We start from the raw sequence: 15,979 nt of genomic DNA, 5'->3' as shown, positions 1-15,979 counted from the left end.
CAGATGTCCACAACTACATGTTGAGTGACTCTGAGCCTCCGTGTGCACTGCTGCTCAGAGAGGTCCAGGAAGCTGAGCCTCGGTCTGTGGACCCTGTGGCAAGGGTAGTGCCCTCTGCGATGCATCTCTCTCTGCGGTAGCCCTCCCTCCTGCTTTACAGGTGGATGTGTCACAGCACTCTGTTGTGGAGCTCCACGTGTCAGAGGTGGACGGCGTGGATGGCGAGGCTGGTGAGGCTGGCGATGCTGTTCGCCCTCTGAGGAGGTCATGACTGCAGCTACGGCGGCCCCCATCCTCAAGATGTACATCTGAGGGGGTCCGCAAGGTAGGTACATGTGTCTGGACCCCGGGGTAAGTGTGCAGGTTGGTGACTTTGACTGTCAGGAGGAGGGTGGTGGAGGCCAAACTTTGTCCCAAGTGACAGAGTGGCCTCCTGCAATGGGTGAGGGTCTCCCCCCACCCACCTGTCAAATCCTTTGCAGCTGCCACAGGCTGACAGCTGCAACACATCCATTTGACCTGGGAGTGTTTCCCCCAGTGTGGGAAACAGTCCCAGTTTGCTCTAAAATCCCACATAATCCCTTAATCAGGTCAGTTAATGACCTGAAATGCCTACATAAATACCTTCAAGTGGAACCCCGCTGGCTTTAATTGCCTGCGGGATTCCCACCAGCGGGGCCTGCGCACACACGCCGGCGCGTCAGCGGGGAACCCGGAAGTGCGCGGGTTCGGGGCGGGCTCCGGTACCGCGCCGGGATTCTCCGATTTTCGGAGCCCCCCCGCCAGGAACGCACCCGATAGCGGGTGGTAAAATGACGCCCAGTGACTTGGAACAGATCTCAGCAGCCAGTGTGTTCTGTGTATAATCCCTCATCTCAATCCATAACACTTCTACCTTGTCTGTACTGAATCCAGGTTTAATTATTTCCCTTAACTTCATATTTTCCTTTACATAAAATTTGTACAACAAATGAGATACAAGTGTATGGAGGGACTTTCCTTGCCATATAATTAAATATCCTCTGATGCCATTTCAGTTCATTATCTGAAACTTGGTACATGATCTACCCACTTTTATGTTTGTAAAATTAGTCACATTCCCAAACTATTAGCTTGCATATATATATATAAAGTGATGTTGAGACAAACTGACATTTGGAGCATGATTTTAAAAGGGAAGAACAGGGTGGGGGGTGGGGGCAGTAAAAATTTTAAAAATCTAAAATGCGGCCCCAGCCTGCCCACTTCTGGTTATCACGGAGGTAGGACGAGGGGCAGACGACGAACCTGCTCTCAGGAGGCTGATCGGTTACTAAAAGCTTTCAAGGCCTCCATTTTTACAGATTTTTTTTTTAACCCCTGAGGGCCGGGATTCTCGGGGCTTCTGCTTCACACTACGTGAGAGGAGGTGAGAAGGCCCGAAACTGCAGGTAAGCCCTTCATAACACAGCTTGTGGGTCCGGAGGAGCAGGAGTGCTTCCCCCAGGCCCAACAAGCCTACCTGCAGTGACCACCCCCATGATCTCCGACCCCCCCCGGACCACGATCTCCGACCCTCCCCCCCCGACCACGATCTCCGACCCCCCCCCCGACCACGATCTCCGACCCCCCCCCGACCACGACCTCCGACCCCCCCCGACCACGACCTCCGACCCCCCCGACCACGACCTCCGACCCCCCCGACCACGACCTCCGACCCCCCGACCACGACCTCCGACCCCCCCGACCACGACCTCCGACCCCCCCGACCACAACCTCCGACCCCCCCGACCACAACCTCCGACCCCCCCGACCACAACCTCCGACCCCCCCGACCACAACCTCCGACCCCCCCGACCACAACCTCCGACCCCCCCGACCACAACCTCCGACCCCCCCGACCACGACCTCCGACCCCTCCGACCCCCCGACCACGACCTCCGACCCCCCGACCACGACCTCCGACCCCCCCGACCACGACCTCCGACCCCCCCGACCACGACCTCCGACCCCCCCGACCACGATCTCCGACCACCCCCACCATGATCTCCGACCCCCCCCCGACCATGATCTCCGACACGCCCCCCATGATCTCTGATCCAACACCCCATGACCTCCAATCCCGACCCCACCGATGACTGAGCCCCCCCCGAAAACTGAGCACCCTGATGACCCCCGATGACTGAGCCCCCCGACCCTTCCAATGACTGAACCCCCTGACCTCCCCCCAATGACTGAGCCCCCCCCACCCCCCCACCCCAATCTAACACTTACCTGTTCACGTCCTCTTCCTTCCTCTTCTCCTATCCGACTGAGGCCAGCCTGTCAATCAAGCTGGCCTGTTGGACGGGAAATGTATATAAAAAAACAAAACACGTCCTTACGTCAAAATCCTAAGGACATCCGGGAAACCCGTACTTCTGGGTTTCCCGCCAGGAATTCCAATCCCCGCACCCCCCCCCGCCGATAAAATCATGCCCTTGGACCTTGTGGATTGACCATCAAAAAACAGTACTCTTCATTTATATCTTGTGGTGAAAGTATAACACAGTGCAAGCATTAAATTAATGATTAATAAGAGTACCAAATGCTCAGTTACAATTATTCAAACAACAGCATGCTCTGACATTAATCGGCTTCAGTTCAAATTGTACCAACACAATATATTATTATTGCATTACTTATTAATGTATTATTATTTAAGTGGAAATCAAAGCATCTGGGAGTATTAAAACAGTCAAAGTCACTTTTTTTCATATCTATACAAACAAATCAATAAATACATAGATGCATAGAGGGAGAGAGAAAAAGAGAGAGAGTGAGAGATAGACTGACAGAGACAGAGAAATGCACCATTTTTATCTATTGAGTAAAGAGTTCATAACTTATGAGTAGCATAAATGAAACTTCTATTTCAATGTTCCTTGTGTGAGTTTCAATTTGTACTGTTGAATGTTTTTAGTTATAAAAGTTTATTTTATTACTAGGGAATCTTTAACTAAAGAAAAGCGTCATCAATCACTATATAACATGATGGCATTTCTCACACTTATATTTTTGCCGCAGCAAGAATTTTTCCACAATCTGTCTACAGTATCTAAATTCAGTATACTAAGTTATAAGTAACCAATGTGTTACTAATATTACAATTAAAATAAACAGGTTAGTTTCTTTGTTAAAATAATAGACAAAGGAATTTTATATGAACATGTTAACACTCTTTCTATCAATGTCGAACAATGCAGTTTCAACTCAGAGTATAAGACCATAAGAGATAGGAGCAGGAGTAGGCTATTTCGCTCTTCAAGCCTGCTCCGCCATTTAATGAGATCATGGCTAATCTGATTTTTACCTCAACTCCACTTTCCTGCCTTTTCCCCATATCCTTTGACTCCCTTGCTGATCAAAAATTAGTCTAACTCAGCCTCGAATATATTCAATGACTCAGCCTCCACAGCTTTTTAGGGTAAAGAATTCCAAAAATTCATGACCCTCTGGGAGAAGAAATTCCTCCTCATTTCCGTCTTAAACGGGCGACCCCTTATTCTGAGACTATGCCCCCTAGTTTTAGATTCCCCCATGAGGGGTAACATCCTCTCAGCATTGTGTTTCATGTACGAGGACACCCAGATCCTTCTGTACTGCAGCATTTTGTAGTATTTCTCCATTCAAATAATATTTTGCTTTTTTATTTTTCCTGCCAAAGTGGATGTCTTCACATTTTCCCACATTATATTCCATCTGCCTATCCAGTCCCCTCAGAATCTTGTATGTTTCAATAAGATCTCATCTCATTCTTCTAAACTCCAATGAGTATAGATCCAACCTGTTCAATCTTTCCTCATAAGACAACCCTTCCATACCCGGAATCAACCTAGTGAACCTTCTCTGAACTGCCTCCAATGCAAGTATATCCTTCCTTAAATAAGGGCACCAGAACTGTATGCAGTACTCCAGGTGTGGTCTCTCCAGCACCCTGTACAGTTGACTTCCCTGCTTTTATACTCCATCCTCCTAGAAATAAAGGCCAATATTCCGTTTGCCTTCCGGATTACCTGCTGCACCTGTATGTTGACATATTGTGTTTCATGTACGAGGACACCCAGATCCTTCTGTACCGCAGCATTTTGTAGTATTTCTCCATTCAAATAATATTTTGCTTTTTTATTTTTCCTGCCAAAGTGGATGTCTTCACATTTTCCCACATTATATTCCATCTGCCAAATTTTTGCCCATTCACTTAACCTGTCAATATCCCTTTGCAGATATTTTGGCCTCGATATTAGGAGGGAGGCGAGTTGGCAGCGGGGGGTCGACTGGGCGCGTGGGTATCGCGCCCAGTGAATTCGGGGTGCTCCGCACGCGATCGCAGCTAAATTGAACGCACTTACCTTGGCTTCTGGGTTTCGCGCTGGAAAGCTGCGCAGCGGGCGGACTGCGCACCCGCATCATAGGCTGTCAGCTGGAGGAGCCTTATTTAAAGGGGCAGTCCCCCACTGACTAATGCTGCAGAAAGGAGCCAAAATTACAGCATGGAGCAGCCCCGGGGAAGGCTGCTCCCAGGTTTAATGATGCCTCACTCCAGGTCCTACTGGATGAGGTGAGGAGGAGGGGGAGGACAGAGATCTTCTCCCCAGCGGGCGGGAGGAACTGGCCTGCCTCTACCACCAAGAAGGCCTGACTCGAGGTGGCAGAGGAGGTCACCAGCACCACCAACATATCACGCAACTGCATAAAGTGCAGGAGGCGCTTCAATGACCGAACTAGGTCAGCCGAAGTGAGTACACTTACTCATTCCCCTACACTCCGTCTGCCACAACACCACCCCGACCCCACATCTCCTTCTGTACTGCCAACACTACTCTATCACATCACTCCTCACACCCACTCAAAGCTCATCCTCATCATACCTGCACTTACTCAACTCGCCAGTACTCATCCCACCATTACCACTCAACCCAATCCTCATACAATCTCATGGCTCTGTCTCATACTCACCCTCTGATGCATCTCTTTCACGGTCAGCCTCACCCAACCTGCCACTACCTGTTCTGGAGCCACAGGGCATGAATCACATATGTGCAGTAGGCAGCGTAAGGCAAACATGTCATGAGCATGAAGGAGATGCACAAGGGTGTTGGAGGGTTTGTCATGGTTTTTACTTATATTTGATTTCTGATCAACTGACATTACATATTATATTGTCACCACTACTGCCATGCCTTTGCAAATCTTGTCTGGTTTGTGCAATAATGCCCTTTCCTGAGGATCACCATGAATACCCACACCTGATGCCACCCATTGTGTCACTGCAGAGTGGGTGTAGGTGTATTTGCAGGGCTCTTTTGTGCAGACGACTGAGAGACGTCAGCGATGTCCCTGGTGGCACCCTGGAAGGATGCGGAACAGAAATTGTTGAGGGCAGTGGTGACTTTGACAGCGACAGGTAAGAAGATAGTGCTCGGGTCAGCCAGGAACAGCTCGGCATGAAGGAGGCTGCAGATGTCCACAACTACATGTCGAGTGACTCTGAGCCTCCGTGTGCACTGCTGCTCAGAGAGGTCCAGGAAGCTGAGCCTCGGTCTGTAGACCCTGTGGCGAGGGTAGTGCCTTCTGCGAAGCATCTCTCTCTGCTGTTGCCCTCCCTCCTGCTGTGCAGGTGGATGTGTCACAGCACTGTGTTGTGGAGCTCCACGTGTCAGAGGTGGACGGCGTGGCCGGCGAGGCTGGTGATGCTGTTCGTCCTCCGAGGAGGTCATGACTGCAGCTCTGGCGGCCCCCATCCGGAAGATGTATGTTTGAGGGGGTCCGCAAGGTAGGTAAATGTGTCTGCACACCGGGGTTGAGGTTCCAAGTTGGTGAATTTTATTGTTAGGAGGAGGGTGGTGGAGGCCAAACTTTGTCCAAAGTGACAGAGTGGCCTCCTGCGGTGAGTGAGGGTCTCCCACCCCCACCTGTCAAATGGACCTTTGCAGCTGCCACAGGCTGGTGGCTGCAACACGTCCATTTCAACTGGGAGTGTTTCCCCCAGTACGGGAAACACGCTCAGTTTAGATGAAAATCCCACCCCTCCTAAAATATCCTACAAATCAGGTCTGCTAACGACCTGAACTATGATGTGGAGATGCCGGTGATGGACTGGGGTTGACAATTGTAAACAATTTTACAACACCAAGTTATAGTCCAGCAATTTTATTTTAAATTCACAAGCTTTCGGAGGCTACCTCCTTCCTCAGGTGAACGATGTGGAAATGTAATTTCCACATCGTTCACCTGAGGAAGAAGGTAGCCTCCGAAAGCTTGTGAATTTAAAATAAAATTGCTGGACTATAACTTGGTGTTGTAAAATTGTTTACACAATTAGACCTGAACTATCATATTAATTGCCTTAAGTGGGCTTTAATTGCCGGCGGGAGTCCCGCATGCGGGGGCTGCGTGCGTATCTAAGCGCATCACTGGGGAACCCGGAAGTGGGCGGGTTGGAGCCGGGCTCCGGACCCGCCCCGGGAATCCCCGATTTTCGGAGCCCCCCCCGCTACGAACCTGCCGGCTTGGGCGTCCAAAAATCGAGCCCTTTGTGTCCTCCTCGCAACTTGCTTTTCCATCTATCTTTGTACAATCAGCAAATTTGGCCACAATACACTCTGTTCCTTCATCCAAGTCATTGATATAGATTGTAAATAGCACTGATCCCTGCGGCACCCCACTAGTTACAGATTGCCAGTTTGAAAATTACCCTTTTATCACAACTCTTTGTTTTCTGTTAGTTAGCCAATCCTCTTTCCATGCCAGTATATTGCCCCCAACACCATGAGCTCTTACCTTGTGCAGTAACCTTTTATGTGGCACCTTATTGAATGCCTTTTGGAAATTCAAATATACTGCATCCACTGGTTCCCCTTTATCCACCCTGCCCATTACTTCCTCAAAGAACTCTAATAAATTTGTCAGATACAATTTTCCTTTCATAAAACCACGTTGACTCTCTTTGATTGTATTATGAGTCTCCAAATGTCCTGCTACTACTTCCTTAAAAATGGATTCTAGCATTTTCCCAATGACAGATGTTAGGCTAATTGGTCTATAGTTACCCGCTTTCTGTCTCACTCCTTCTTGAATAGGGGTGTTACATTTGCGGTTTTCCAATCCACTGGGACCTTTCCAGAATCTAGTGAATTCTGGAAGATTACAACCAATGCATCCACTATCTCTGTAGCCACTTCTTTTAAGACCCTCAGATGCAAGCCATCAGGTCCAGGGGACTTTTCAGCCTTAGCAGCAACTTCATGTGAACCCAAAGAATAAAGTTCACTGGACAGTAAAGGTGCACTGGCATAACTAATTAGTGTAAGCAAAGTCTATCATTGAGACATACTGTTCTTGGCATAAAACCCTTCCTGATCCACTGTGCAAACACCTCAGCCTACGGTATAGAATCATAGAATCATAGAAGTTACAACATGGAAACAGGCCCTTCGGCCCAACATGTCCATGTCGCCCAGTTTATACCACTAAGCTAGTCCCAATTGCCTGCACTTGGCCCATATCCCTCTATACCCATCTTACCCATGTAACTGTCCAAATGCTTTTTAAAAGACAAAATTGTACCCGCCTCTACTACTGCCTCTGGCAGCTCGTTCCAGACACTCACCACCCTTTGAGTGAAAAAATTGCCCCTCTGGACCCTTTTGTATCTCTCCCCTCTCACCTTAAATCTATGCCCCCTCGTTATAGACTCCCCTACCTTTGGGAAAAGATTTTGACTATCGACCTTATCTATGCCCCTCATTATTTTATAGACTTCTATAAGATCACCCCTTAACCTCCTACTCTCCAGGGAAAAAAGTCCCAGTCTGTCTAACCTCTCCCTATAAGTCAAACCATCAAGTCCCGGTAGCATCCTAGTAAATCTTTTCTGCACTCTTTCTAGTTTAATAATATCCTTTCTATAATAGGGTGACCAGAACTGTACACAGTACTCCAAGTGTGGCCTCACCAATGCCCTGTACAACTTCAACAAGACATTCCAACTCCTGCATTCAATGTTCTGACCAATGAAACCAAGCATGCCGAATGCCTTCTTCACCACCCTATCCACCTGTGACTCCACTTTCAAGGAGCTATGAATCTGTACTCCTAGATCTCTTTGTTCTATAACTCTCCCCAACGCCCTACCATTAACGGAGTAGGTCCTGGCCCGATTCGATCTACCAAAATGCATCACCTCACATTTATCTAAATTAAACTCCATCTGCCATTCATCGGCCCACTGGCCCAATTGATCAAGATCCCGTTGCAATCCCAGATAACCTTCTTCACTGTCCACAATGCCACCAATCTTGGTGTCATCTGCAAACTTACTAACCATGCCTCCTAAATTCTCATCCAAATCATTAATATAAATAACAAACAACAGCGGACCCAGTAATGGACTTTATTAATGAATGTACTTGGTATGATGATTCTTTACCTGGCACGGTCTTTTCATTCTTATTGCTACCACATGGTATCTGTAACAGCAAATCTCACAGCTCCATGACCCTCTTTCACTAATCCATTTCAAAAGGCATGGCTGGTGGGAGTAGCGTACTGAGCCATCACATCGACAAGGACTCAACAATTCACCCTGAAGGAGGCACAAAGGAAGAACAAAATACAGTGAAGATTTAACAAACTGCAATACTGTTACTGCCAGCTAGTGTAAATATGCTTAGTCCAAATGATCCCTCAGATGAAACATATTACTATTTGATTCTCAAAGTATTCAAATTAATATGAGTGTGCTTTTCTAATATGAATAGGTAAAATATGATCAATTAATAAGCTTCAACTAATTTTTAACTCTCTCAAATGTTATAGCCACAAAGAAACTTATATCACCGTGCTTCTCTACAGAAGATGAAATTTGCCTGTGTCACCTAAGGGAGGAGAAAATAGCCAAGGAAATTCCCCAGGTTGAGGTCTTCACTGGCCTGGCAACCCCATCCTACCAAGAGATGCAAGAGGGAAAAATAGAAATTACAAAAATAAGAAAAAATTAATAATTTGCAGTTCACAAAACCAGGCACTTCTATACCAACTCAGTCTATCACTAAGTCAGTGAGGATGTTTGTAAGAATACTTCATCATTTCAAACAGGTTCTTTTAATGCAATAAAGATGCATCTGCTGTAGTTTAAATGGAATAAAGAGCATTTCTTCCAGTTCTTTCTAATTGCTTCCCTGCTCATCCCATGACTAAGGCACCTTAATGGAAATGCCAATCAGCTGCTCAGTGTTCTCATCTAGTAGGCAATTAATTTTTATGATGTTCTTGTAGCTGTTAATAAAAATCCCTTCATGCTAAAACCTGCTATATGGATTATGTTTCTGTCGCTTTCATTACCGTCCTTTTTTCACCTGGTCTTAAAGGACTGGTAGAAAGCTGAAATCTGAATAGAAAACCTCTGACCTGGACTTTGGATATATTTCCTCAAAAGTCATTCTTTCAGTTAGATCTTTTTAATTGGCATACTTGTCTAAAGTTTTTTTTGAACTTCTTGTTCAGAGAGTAGGCTCCCCATATCTTGTGATCATTGTAGGGTGTGCTTTGTTACCTTCAGTGACTTAGAACTGATTGGTCGTACATCAGGGAATAATTCACAACTTTCCAGCTAGCCACCCATATTCCTTCACATGCTCAGTTCCTGACTTCAAGCATGCAACAATGGAAGGTATTAACTATTGATCTTGGACAAGCCCACAAAAAAGAAGAAAATAAGCAGGACAGTCACCATGTCGTCTGCAGAATAGTGCCTAAGCAGCATTGGCGGAGGCTTAGGAATAAGTTGCCTATTCTCTTGGCCATGAATCATACATTATGGAAGGAGACCCAAACACAGGATCATGGAAGAAAATATCTTAAAAAGGTTTGAATTTCATCCTTAAAAAAGAAAAATCACAGCTACAGGCCAATACTTATATGTTAGATAGCTTCCTAGCTAAAATATAAAAATACTCTGAAAAGTTAGCAATTATCTATTTGCAATTGATTGGATATATGTCACTGGCAAACTTCACTGGGACCTGGCCATGGGGCTCAGTTTCTGGGATGGCTTTAGGTGGCCAGAGCCTCCGCCGTCCCTACAAGGCCATTGACATAAAAGAGGCAGGCCCACTACGCCAAGGAAAATCCATGCCATAAAATCAAACAGTCTTTATTTCTTAATCATTTGTTTCACTACACAATCCTTTAGGTACGCAGGAAATTTCAAATTCCTCAGTGGATTCTGGTGTGTTTAAATAAAATGTCTCATGTTGGCTTTATATTCTCAAATAATTCAGCCTTGTTGCCTTCGTCCTCAGAATCACTTTTATGTTAATCACATCAGGCTCAACTTCTTGTAATGACAGATATACCTTGTTACTCTCTGACCATCCTTTTCCACAGCCATTGCTCATTCTTTTTTTGCTTGTGGTGTGAATGGAGGGGACAGTTTTTCCTTGCTCATAACTTTTCACCCAAGATTTGTTTCCTTCCTTGATCTCTGACTTTTGAATGTGATTTTGTCTGTCCTTCTGGATCAGATCATTCAGCTTTATTATGCTCATGTGTTGAAGTGCTCTTCTTTTTCTGATTCAATAAGGCTGTAGCAGATGCTTTATGTATGTTCTCATGAGAGTGCCATTGCAGTTTCTCATAAATTTGTGCAAATCTTGCTTCTGTAATTTTCCTTCAACTACGGCTCTGTGAGCTAAAAACATCCCATAAATCTTTCTGTTTTCCCATTATTATGTCTGTGTATATCAAGATGAAGGGCATTAGTGCTGAAGAATGAAATACTTTCCATTTCAGTACCCACGGTCAGTATCAATCAGTCTTAAGTCTGGTTTAGCACAGCTAGACTAGTGTTGACCAATAGAAATTGCTGACTAGCCACAGGAGTGGCTAAGGTGACACCATTTTACCCACACGCATTCATTTTAGTACAAAATGCCTTAAGTACCCTCACACAACATAGGTAAATAGAATCATAGAAGTTTACAACATGGAAACAGGCCCTTCGGCCCAACATGTCCATGTTGCCCAGTTTATACCACTGAGCTAGTCCCAATTGCCTGCACTTGGCCCATATCCCTCTATACCCATCTTACCCATGCAACTGTCCAAATGCTTTTTAAAAGACAAAATTGTACCCGCCTCTACTACTGCCTTTGGCAGCTCGTTCCAGACACTTACCACCCTTTGAGTGAAAAAATTGCCCCTCTGGACCCTTTTGTATCTCTCCCCTCTCACCTTAAATCTATGCCCCCTCGTCATAGACTCCCCTACCTTTGGGAAAAGATTTTGACTATTGACCTTATCTATGTCCCTCATTATTTTATAGACTTCTATAAGATCACCCCGAAACCTCCTACTCTCCAGGGAAAAAAGTCTCAGCCTATCCAACCTCTCCCTATAAGTCAAACCATCAAGTCCCGGTAGCATCCTAGTAAATCTTTTCTGCACTCTTTCTAGTTTAATAATATCCTTTCTATAATAGGGTGACCAGAACTGTACACAGTATTCCAAGTGTGGCCTAACTAATGTCTTGTACAACTTCAACAAGACATCCCAACTCCTGTATTCAATGTTCTGACCAATGAAACTAAGCATGCTGAATGCCTTCTTCACCACCCTATCCACCTGTGACTCCACTTTCAAGGAGCTATGAACCTGTACTCCTAGATCTCTTTGTTCTATAACTCTCCCCAACGCCCTACCATTAACGGAGTAGGTCCTGGCCCGATTTGATCTACCAAAATGCATCACCTCACATTTATCTAAATTAAACTCCATCTGATATTCATCGGCCCACTGGCCCAATTTATCAAGATCCCGTTGCAATCTTAGATAACCTTCTTCACTGTCCACAATGCCACCAATCTTGGTGTCATCTGCAAACTTACTAACCATGCCTCCTAAATTCTCATCCAAATCATTAATATAAATAACAAATAACAGCGGACCCAGCACCGATCCCTGAGGCACACCGCTGGTCACAGGCCTCCAGTTTGAAAAACAACCCTCTACAACCACCCTCTGTCCTCTGTCATCAAGCCAATTTTGTATCCAATTGGCTACCTCACCTTGGATCCCGTGAGATTTAACCTTATGTAACAACCTACCATGCGGTACCTTGTCAAAGGCTTTGCTAAAGTCCATGTAGACCACGTCTACTGCACAGCCCTCATCTATCTTCTTGGTTACCCCTTCAAAAAACTCAATCAAATTTGTGAGACGTGATTTTCCTCTCACAAAACCATGCTGACTGTTCCTAATCAGTCCCTGCCTCTCCAAATGCCCGTAGATCCTGTCCCTCAGAATACCCTCTAACAACTTACCCACTACAGATGTCAGGCTCAGCGGTCTGTAGTTCCCAGGCTTTTCCCTGCCGCCCTTCTTAAACAAAGGCACAACATTTGCTACCCTCCAATCTTCAGGCACCTCACCTGAAGCTGTCGATGATTGAAATATCTCTGCTAGGGGACCCGCAATTTCCTCCCTCACCTCCCATAACGTCCTGGGATACATTTCATCAGGTCCCGGAGATTTATCTACCTTGATGCGCGTTAAGACTTCCAACACCTCCCTCTCTGTAATATGTACACTCCTCAAGATATCACTATTTATTTCCCCAAGTTCCCTAACATCCATGCCTTTCTCAACCGTAAATACCGATGCGAAATAGTCATTTAGGATCTCACCCATCTCTAGTGGTTCCGCACATAGATGACCTTGTTGATCCTTAAGTGGCCCTACTCTCTCCCTAGTTACTCTTTTGCCCTTTATGTATTTGTAGAAGCTCTTTGGATTCTCCTTTGCCTTATCTGCCAAAGCAATCTCATATCCCCTTTTTGCCCTCATGATTTCTCTCTTAACTCTACTCTGGCAATCTCTATACTCTTCAAGGGATCCACTTGATCCCAGCTGCCTATGCATGTCATATGCCTCCTTCTTCTTTCTGACTAGGGCCTCAATCTCCCGAGTCATCCAAGGTTCCCTACTTCTACCAGCCTTGCCCTTCACTTTATAAGGAATGTGCTTACCCTGAACCCTGGTTAACACACTTTTGAAGGCCTCCCACTTACCAGACGTCCCTTTGCCTGCCAACAGACTCTCCCAATCAACTTCTGAAAGTTCCTGTCTAATACCATCAAAATTGGCCTTTCCCCAATTTAGAATTTTAACTTCTGGGCCAGACCTATCATTCTCCATAGCTATCCTAAAACTAATGGAATTATGATCACTGGTCCCAAAGTGATCCCTCACTAACACTTCTGTCACCTGCCCTTCCTTGTGTATATTTACTTAATAAACATCCACCACCCTTCAGTATAATGGAAGTAAAGCACTCACAACAATCAAAAAATATTCATACAATCTGACTTTCATCTTACCATTTTACCAAAAATGCACAAAATGTTTAAAGTACACATGCATATACCATGCGAATATGAGTATTGAGATCACATGCCAAACGACGATGTCTATTACTCATTTTTTAATTTACTAATTAGAAATGCAATTAGCCACATGTGGCTAGCAGCTAACGTATTGGACAACACTGAGCTAGAAGTGAAGTAAAGGTCCCTCTCCTCTGCCGACAACTGTGCCTCGGTCCAAGCTCAGAAGAGTATTCTCTACTGCACCAGTGTTGCACTTTTTTACCCATTTCTCACACCAATTATCCTGTGTGCCAATTAATGCTGAACTGTGTTGTGGGCCCATGCCCTCTAGGAACTGGATTAAGACCTACCCAACTCATTTCATAGAGGATCCTTATAGCCAACAGACAAAGATGACTTTCATTCACTTCCCCCATCAGTATTGATAATATGTAGAATTATATGAACTGCAAAAATGTTGTCCAGGTATGACAAGTGTCAAGTATCAATTACAGTATTTCAACTTCTGGAATCCTTGAAACCTTAGGGGTGGTTTTACAAATTCAAACTACTGGCAGGAAAAGCTCCTTGCCGGGCACAGAAATTCTCAAAATTGCCCCTTTTGACTAGTCACTTATGATAACAAGCAGGTCATTGTCAAATGGAAAGCATCCACAGAAACCAATCACTTACATTCAGCACCTTGTGTTTTCCAGCAAGTCCTGCAGGATTTTGCAGCTACCTCAACTTTGTAGGCGATGTCAGGGAACCACACTGTTTCACGTAGCAACAATTTTGTCTCCAGGATTTCTTGGTGATTACTATACATGACAGTATTGGTAGGAGTGACCACCGCACAGTCCTCGTGGAGACGAAGTCACGTCTTCATACTGAAGACATCGTCCATCGTATTGTGTGGCACTACCACTGTGCTAAATGGGGTAGATTCAGAACAGATCTAGCAGCTCAAAATTGGGCATCCGTGAGGCGCTGTGGGCCATCAGCAGCAGCAGAACTATATTCCAGCACAATCTGTAACCTCATGGCCCAGCATATCCCTCACTCTACCATTACCGTCATGCCAGGGGATCAAACCTGGTTCAATGAGGAATGTAGAAGAGCATGCCAGGAGCAGCACCAGGCGTACCTAAAAATGAGGTGCCAACCTGGTGAAGCTACAACACAGGACTACGTGCATGCTAAACAGCGGAAGCAGCATGCTATTGACAGAGCTAAGCGATCCCACACCCCTTCCGTCTTGCGTTTCCGCTTCACCCTGCTTCTTCACTTCCTCCGGGCGCTACTCTGTGGTGTTCTTGGTTTGAAATGTACTGGTTTGGAATTGTGATATTTACTTTGAACTGTTTGTACCTTTAAAGTCTATGAAATATAAAAAAAAAGCGATCCCACAACCAACGGATCAGATCAAAGCTCTGCAGTCCTGCCACATCCAGTCGTGGATGATGGTGGACAATTAAACAACTAACGGGAGGAGGAGGCTCTCCATCCTCAATGATGGCAGAGTCCATCACGTGAGTGCAAAAGACAAGGCTGAAGCGTTTGCAAGCATCTTAGCCTCCTCCCAAGATCCCCATCATCACAGAAGCCAGTCTTCAGCCAATTCGATTCACTCCACGTGATATCAAGAAACGGCTGAGTGCAGTGGATACAACAAAGACTACGGGCCCCGACAACATCCTGGCTGGAGACTTGTGCTCCAGAACTAGCCGCACTTCTAGCCAAGCTGTTCCAGTACAGCTACAACACTGGCATCTACCCAACAAAGTGAAAAATTGCCCAGGTATGTCCTGTCCACAAAAAGCAGGACAAATCCAATTCGGCCAATTACCGACCCATCAGTCTACTCTCAATCATCAGCAAAGTGATGGAAGGTTATCGTCGCCAGTGCTATCAAGCAGCATTTACTCACCAATAACCTGCACACCGATGCTCAGTTTGGGTTCTGCCAGGACCATTCGGCTCCAGACCTCATTACAGCCTTGGTCCAAAAATGGACAAAAGAGCTGAATTCCAGAGGTGAGGTGAGAGTGACTGCCCTTGACATCAAGGCAGCATTTGACCGATTGTGGCATCAAGGAGGCCTAGTAAAATTGAAGTTAATGGGAATCAGGGGGAAAACTCACCAGTGGCTGGAGTCATACCTAGTGCAGAAAATAATCAAGAAGGCAAATGGAATGCTGGCCTTTATATCTAGAGGACAAGAGTACAAGGGGGCAGAAGTTATGCTGCAGCTATACAAAACCCTGGTTAGGCCGCACCTGGAGTACTGTGAGCAGTTCTGGGCACCGCACCTTCGGAAGGACATATTGGCCTTGGAGGGAGTGCAGCGTAGGTTTACTAGAATGATACCCGGACTTCAAGGGTTAAGTTACGAGGAGAGATTACACAAATTGGGGTTATATTCTCTAGAGTTTCGAAGGTTAAGGGGTGATCTGATCGAAGTTTATAAGATATTAAGGGGAACAGATAGGGTGGATAGAGAGAAACTATTTCCGCTGGTTGGGGATTCTAGGAGTAGGGGACACAGTCTAAAAATTAGAGCCAGACCTTTCAGGAGCGAGATTAGAAAACAT

At 45.7% G+C, this 15,979-nt stretch overlaps 1 protein-coding gene across 1 annotated transcript in view; it reads right to left on the bottom strand.

Moving 5' to 3' along the window:
• Window positions 1-15,979, bottom strand: part of LOC137332060 (E3 ubiquitin-protein ligase MARCHF11-like) — a 65,930-nt gene that overhangs the window by 35,944 nt on the left and 14,007 nt on the right. The window contains exon 2 of the mRNA XM_067995787.1: window positions 8,450-8,605. Within this exon, the coding sequence (XP_067851888.1) occupies window positions 8,450-8,605 (156 nt within the window). The remainder of the gene's footprint in view (window positions 1-8,449; window positions 8,606-15,979) is intronic.

The sequence above is a fragment of the Heptranchias perlo genome, chromosome 2, assembly GCF_035084215.1.
Source record: "Heptranchias perlo isolate sHepPer1 chromosome 2, sHepPer1.hap1, whole genome shotgun sequence".
Lineage (NCBI taxonomy): Eukaryota > Metazoa > Chordata > Chondrichthyes > Hexanchiformes > Hexanchidae > Heptranchias > Heptranchias perlo.
The sequence above is the reverse complement of the archived record's forward strand: the minus strand, read 5'-3'. Positions and strand labels throughout refer to the sequence as shown.